This window comes from Rhinichthys klamathensis, unplaced genomic scaffold, assembly GCF_029890125.1.
Source record: "Rhinichthys klamathensis goyatoka isolate OS25496 unplaced genomic scaffold, OSU_Roscu_1.1 h1tg000201l_1, whole genome shotgun sequence".
Lineage (NCBI taxonomy): Eukaryota > Metazoa > Chordata > Actinopteri > Cypriniformes > Leuciscidae > Rhinichthys > Rhinichthys klamathensis.
In genome coordinates, this window is record NW_026606727.1 from 1,429,126 (window position 1) to 1,435,366 (window position 6,241).

The window sequence follows — 6,241 nt, forward strand, 5'->3', positions numbered from 1 at the left end:
CCTCCTCTCTTGCTCCTTCTCTCTCCTCCCCGTTTAGGCCCGTCTTCATGTCATATTAAAGTGATGGAAATTAACTTGAGAGTTTGCTAATTGCGATTGTCAATCCCATCCAGGCAGAGCTGAAAGACATGGACTCCCAAACACTTCATCAGTCTTCATTAATATTGAAGGGCACTGTGAAAACGTCTCTCGATCACAGCTGATCTAACGTAGCACTTAGCCCTGGAAAAACTACATTACCTGGGGTATAAAGTACATGAACTTCATTACTGTAGTTTAGTGTGCATTTCTAGGAATTTAGAAACACTATTAGGGGTGTGACGAGATATCGTGACACAAGATCTTGCGATATTAAAATATGACAATATTTCTGGTTGAGGTGAAAATCTGTCTCGCGATATCAGCATGACTGAGTTGAGTTTGTAGCAAAACATGTTACAGTGCTTGCATTATATAGTTCTGTCTTTTACTGCATATGATAATTTATGCTCATGAGGTAGAACAATATTAAACAAAGATTTGATCAGGCTGTAAATCGTAACAACAACAACCACCAGGTCATTGGCGCCCTCTGCAGGCATTTGTTATAATATATAGTGTGCATAAGCTGATTGTTTATATTATGTACTGTATATTACTTAATGTATAATGACAGTGTTGTTCAATAAAACCATACAATTACTTATTATTATTGCCCTGTTGTTATGCATTTTATCAATCATTTATCGTAAATCATGTTAAATGCTATTGTTTTACTTTTATTACCACAAAAAAAATATCCAATTACTTAATTGTCAAAATAATTGACCAATTACCAAAATAATCGTTAGTGACAGAAATAGATTAGTTAAATTATAAGTGAAATACACCTGCATTGTTTTGCATTTTGTGACTTTCGGTTGAATAAAAGACTATTTTTCCAATCATATTTTGTCACTGAAGATTTCTTAAAAATATCGTTTCGTCTTGTTCTCCTCAACGCAATATTGTGTTTCGTCACACCCCGGCCTAAACACTATTGCTACTGATTTTTGCTCAGTCACGTTTCCAATGCAAAAATTATACTTCATCCTATTTTTAAAGTGCAAGGTACATTAAGCATTTACATCACTCCATGTTCATATTACCAAACTAACACAAATAAAACTGCTCTCATTATTTTGACTTTCTTTTGTCCATTTCATCATAATATGTTTGTTTTTTTTCGCAGACATCACAGTCTTTTATTTAAAGCAATATATAACCATTGTTTTAAACAACTATATGCAAAAATCAAATCAACTATAATCAGCTGCTGTTGAATTTAAAGCTGAAAAGTTAATACGGTTCTATTACTACTGTATTTAGGCAGTAGGTTGTATATGTAGTTTACTAGGTTTTTAGAAAAAGCCAGTGAGTCATCCATTACCAAACAAAATAAACAAAAATGATTTATTTTCAAATCATTTGTACCATTTTAAAGTTTATGGAAGTAAATTGTATCTCATCATCGTGAGACATGTTGTATATTCTCAGGGTTGAATGAAGAAACCAAGTATTCACATCCCACACAATAACGGCTGCTTAGACAATATTTGCCAGGAAAACAATCCTAAAATGTTCTCTATTTCAAGATAAGTTTGATTTGAATCAATATTTAGAGTCAGTAAACAAATAGGAAAGTTTATAAGAAGTGGAGGTGAATGTTTCTGAGAGTTGCAACCTTCGGCCCATCCAAGCTCAGAGACGCCTCGGGCTGAGAAAAACAATGGAGGACACTGAGATTCCTTCCCTATGCGATTGTTTTATTTAGAATTTGCTTATATAAGACATAAAACAATCGCAAGTGAATCAGAATTGTACTCCATACAGCCTTTTATGGTAATTCGATAAATACAAATGCAGATTTGTATATATATTTACATTCAAAAGCTGTCACGACACTTTAATTCACGTTTCCATATATATTTGACGGAACTACTGATCTGTTAAGCATTACATAATATTCATTAATGACTTTTTAAATACTGCTAGGCAATGTTTTTATATACTCCAACTCTAAATCTGCAAAATGTCACTGACAGTTGAAGACTGGTGACCCTTTAGCAAAGTCACGTCAGCGCTACAGGGCCAAAACACAACTCCCGATCACTTCAGCTCAGGATCGGAAAGCTATTCTAGGAGCATTGATTGTTTTGGGGAGCCACTTTAACTGACTAGATCAGACAACATGAGGAGAAAAGAAGGGAAATACTATGTATTTAAAAGGAAAGAAAAAAAGAGACAGTCAATGAGAAAAGGAGACATGGAATTAAAAAGAAGAATGGTTCTGGTCCCTGTCAGGGCTCCATGGCAACACCGTATATATCCAGTAATATTTCCAGACCTCACACTCTAGGCACTCTGCAGTATCTAATCTTCAGCCTAATGACATGCTGCCTTGTGGAAATATTTACGCTTTCCTCTTGGAAATGATAACCGGTTATTAACTCTATATTGGCTCATTAAATCCTGAACTAAGCATATAATGCATTACATGCGGATGGAGGGTCGAGAGAAGACGACCTTATCAAAGACGGGGGATTCTTGCAGGGTGTCAGTAGCTGGATTTCCATCCAAATGTTTTACATTTTTTTAAATGTATTTCAGAAAATTTGACAAAAGAGAATGCAAAACATTGAACTTTATACAGTAGCACCGTGTTTGTCAACTTTGTTCTGAGAAAGAGTGGGACACGTTTCCAAAGAATGAAAATACGGCATCTGTTTTGCAAAAAGAAAAAATTTTCCAGTACCTTTAACTCCACCTCAGCCTAGCGCATAAACCTTATGGACATTTTGAGAGTTTATGCGAATATCAAGTGTTTAAACTCAGCGCAAATTTAAAATGCGCATAAATGGAATGGAAAACCAGCAACTGTCCACTTGGACTGGACGTCCATGCAAAACATCTAACTCTGAATTGCGATGTAACCTTTGCCTTTAAAAGAGAAATGTGGAATTTTTAAGAGGGCAGAATTACAGTTATTCATCACATAGAGGGTTTAATTCATCAGCCCTGAAGGCACGAGAAGATGAACTCTGTTTACCACTAAAGCTATTCTGGCTGTTTTGGAAGTGGCCATCAATCTCCAGCTATCTTTAAAAAAGAAAGCATCAGTTTCAATCACCCAAGAGACGGCTAGTCAACTGCTGAAAAGATTTCTCTTCTCCTCCTTGTCTCTTCAAGGTGAAGTTTCCCCAACTGACGTGAAGACCCTGGGGAGGCGTGATATTAATGCTTTAAAATATTACAAATCCTACCAAAAATACACATGTGACTCCACTCTTTGGCCCTGCTGTTGTTCTCAATTAGCAAGTTCAATTAACCTGTGCAACTGAGGCCTCTAGATACACCAAGACCTCATTGGCCTACAAAGATGGCAGTCTAAATGTTAAAGCATTTTCCTACAAGTGATTTTCGCTGTGCTCTATCATCCCCTATGGTGCGGCGAAATAAACATGGACCGGAATTGTTTTTAGATTGATGTCTAAGACCAGAATGTTCTTCTCCCTAACCATCATCCTATTTAGCCTGAGCAATAATACGACTGTTTATCAGCGCTATTACTTTGATACTAGTGATTGCATTGGCCAATTACCTCAGCGGGAGGCCAGTGTTGCCCTGCACAGTTGAATAGTTGTGTGTTTTTGCGGCAAGAAGAACAATTAGTAATGCAAATCTCTGTCCACTCTGAGGAAAAAGTGTGATGGACCTACAGGGGTGGCATCAGACAGGACAACTGGAAATGCTGTCCTGGGCCCTGTGATGAGGGGAGTTCACAAAGGTTCTCTTAGTCTATCTATATTTGAGTCTTCAAAGCAATAATTCTCCACAAAATCAAAATGAGGACATTATTGATTCACCCTCATGTCATTACAAACCTGTTTTTTTTTTTCAGTCTATACATAAAGATCATATTGACCACATCTTAAACTGCAAAAATTACCCCCCAAAAAAAGTTCATACAAAATTGTGTGCTATATTCAAAGTACTGAAGCCATAGATTAGCTTTGTGTAAGGAACAGACTGAAGTTTAAGCCTTGGTCATTGAGTCTGTAAGATAGACTGAAGAACCAAATCAGTCCAATCAGTGAATGAATCATTCAACTTGGTTTTGCGAACCATATACTTCGAAATTGAAAAGATTTGTCTCAAATGAACAATTCGATCATGAATTGAACACTGCTACTTCATTGAACAAATCATTCATACTGTTTTTCCAAAAGAATGTTCAGATCATGAGCAAATAATTGTTTTAAATCTGTTCATTGGATCAATTAATCCAGTTCACAAAACGTATATGACCGATTTGATCACTGAAGTAGAATTGTCTTAATGAGTGAATTGTTCTTTTGATTACATTTTTTCAATGAATCATTTTTCAAATGAAATCGATTGAAATTGGTCTTAAAGTTAGGCAAGGGATGTGTGAGAGCCAGCAATGTGTTCACAAGGAAGTTTAGAAAGCCTTGCTAGTCACGTCTGAACACACATTATACACACAATATTTACACCTGTGTTCTTCCTGAGGAAAAGATCCCTGACCTTTCTCAGACTACCCATTATCCTCATCATGTTACGGGCTGTGGAAGATAGGGCTATCGAGATGGGGGGAGGTGAGCAGTGATGTCTGACTCCCATCTAGCTCTTTTTTTTCTTCACTAGTGTTTTTTTGTCATGAACAAAGCAATGTCTAATCTTTTAAGTGAACAAATTCTTAATTCACTTCCATACACTTACAACTCAGAAATCTCTCCTGTCACAGGAGTGCTTTGGTTACTTTTTCCTGACTTCAAAGACTTTATATACAAATAGCATAGAAGTGCAAGTATTGGTTGGACCAACTGAACGAATATGCCCTTCACTGAACTACGTGGACGAGACAGAGGCACTTGTACACTATATGCTAATCTAGCATGACACTCTTATCATTTCTGCCATATGCTTTCCTGATTTCAGCCTTAAAGTGAAGTCAATGAGACATCTTGTCTGGAAAATGAACTAAATGAACTGGGACAGGTCATTTGCAAACGAAATGAACAAAGAAACTAACTCTTTTGTGAACAAGAATCTGAACAAAAACTAGCAGGTTTGATTTGCGGCGCAGATTTGAGTTTAGAAAACTAGTTTTAATGGGTGGTGTTTTTTTCAAGCTGTTGCTGATTATGGATTGATAAAAAGAGATATCAAAAATCCCCTCAGTAAAAACTCTAATATGTCAACAAAATGTAACAAGAATTTTGAACCTGGCTTTATCCAATGTTCATATTTCTGCTCTTGAAACGTATGTGAACGTGTGCATATTTAATTAGATATAGCCTCATTTGCATATTTAAAAACATTTAAGAAAACCTGTAATACAAAACAATTGCCATAATGTACTGTGATTAATCAACTGGTGAAAGAATAGTGATATATATATATTAGTTAAAATGTTTACACTGTAGTGTCTTGCTTTAAAAAAGGAAGGTGCAGAGAGTGGCGTCATAACAACCGTTGCAGCGTCGGTAGAAATTGTATATGCACAAAGTCTGTTACTTTACAGTAACCAAACAAACTGAACTCTGATGCCAAACCAGGCAAATCAAGTATGGTAATTAAAACTGTGAACCTTTGATATGGCACAGAATATTAGGACACTATGGAAAACATAAAATATTAATATGAAATCTGAGATGTCATGTCGGGAATGGCCTGTAATGGCTCACACAAAGTACTTACCCTAAGAAAGGACAGGTCACGACTGCGATCGATGCTGGTGATCTCGAGGTTACCCATCACCACCTCGCAGTTCTCGTAGTATTTACGAAGGGTCCGATACTGCTGGTCCAGGTCTGACAGTGTACTCAGTTTATTCTCTGTGCCAGTACATACTGCAAAAAAACAACAACAAAAAAACATTACATTTTGATGTAAACAATAGATGCAGGAACTGGTTGGTGCTTCAGTCCATCCAGCAATGCAATTCAATCATGCCTGAAGACAGACAAGGAGGCTCAAGGCCCAGACGGACAACTTGACAAGTAATTAAACAGAGCCATTTCTGCTCATCAAACACCTTGCACCAATCAAATATATTTGCCATCTGTTGCATCAGCTGGCAGTGCCTTTGAGCCAAGAGTGTAGCCCTCCCTCTCACGCCTCACTGAACCACTGTCACAACATCCACGAGCAAATCCACGCCTATCCCATGCCACCCGCTCTCTGCCCACCAGAAAGA

General features: G+C 37.0%; 1 protein-coding gene across 1 annotated transcript in view; it reads right to left on the reverse strand.

Annotated features, from left to right (window-relative positions):
* erbb4b (erb-b2 receptor tyrosine kinase 4b) overlaps window positions 1–5,890 on the reverse strand; it is a 183,119-nt gene extending 177,229 nt beyond the window's left edge. Inside the window, exon 1 of the mRNA XM_056263228.1 lies at window positions 5,743–5,890. Coding sequence (XP_056119203.1) covers window positions 5,743–5,799 — 57 coding nt within the window. The 5' untranslated portion in view covers window positions 5,800–5,890. The remainder of the gene's footprint in view (window positions 1–5,742) is intronic.
* Window positions 5,891–6,241: the final 351 nt, after the last annotated feature.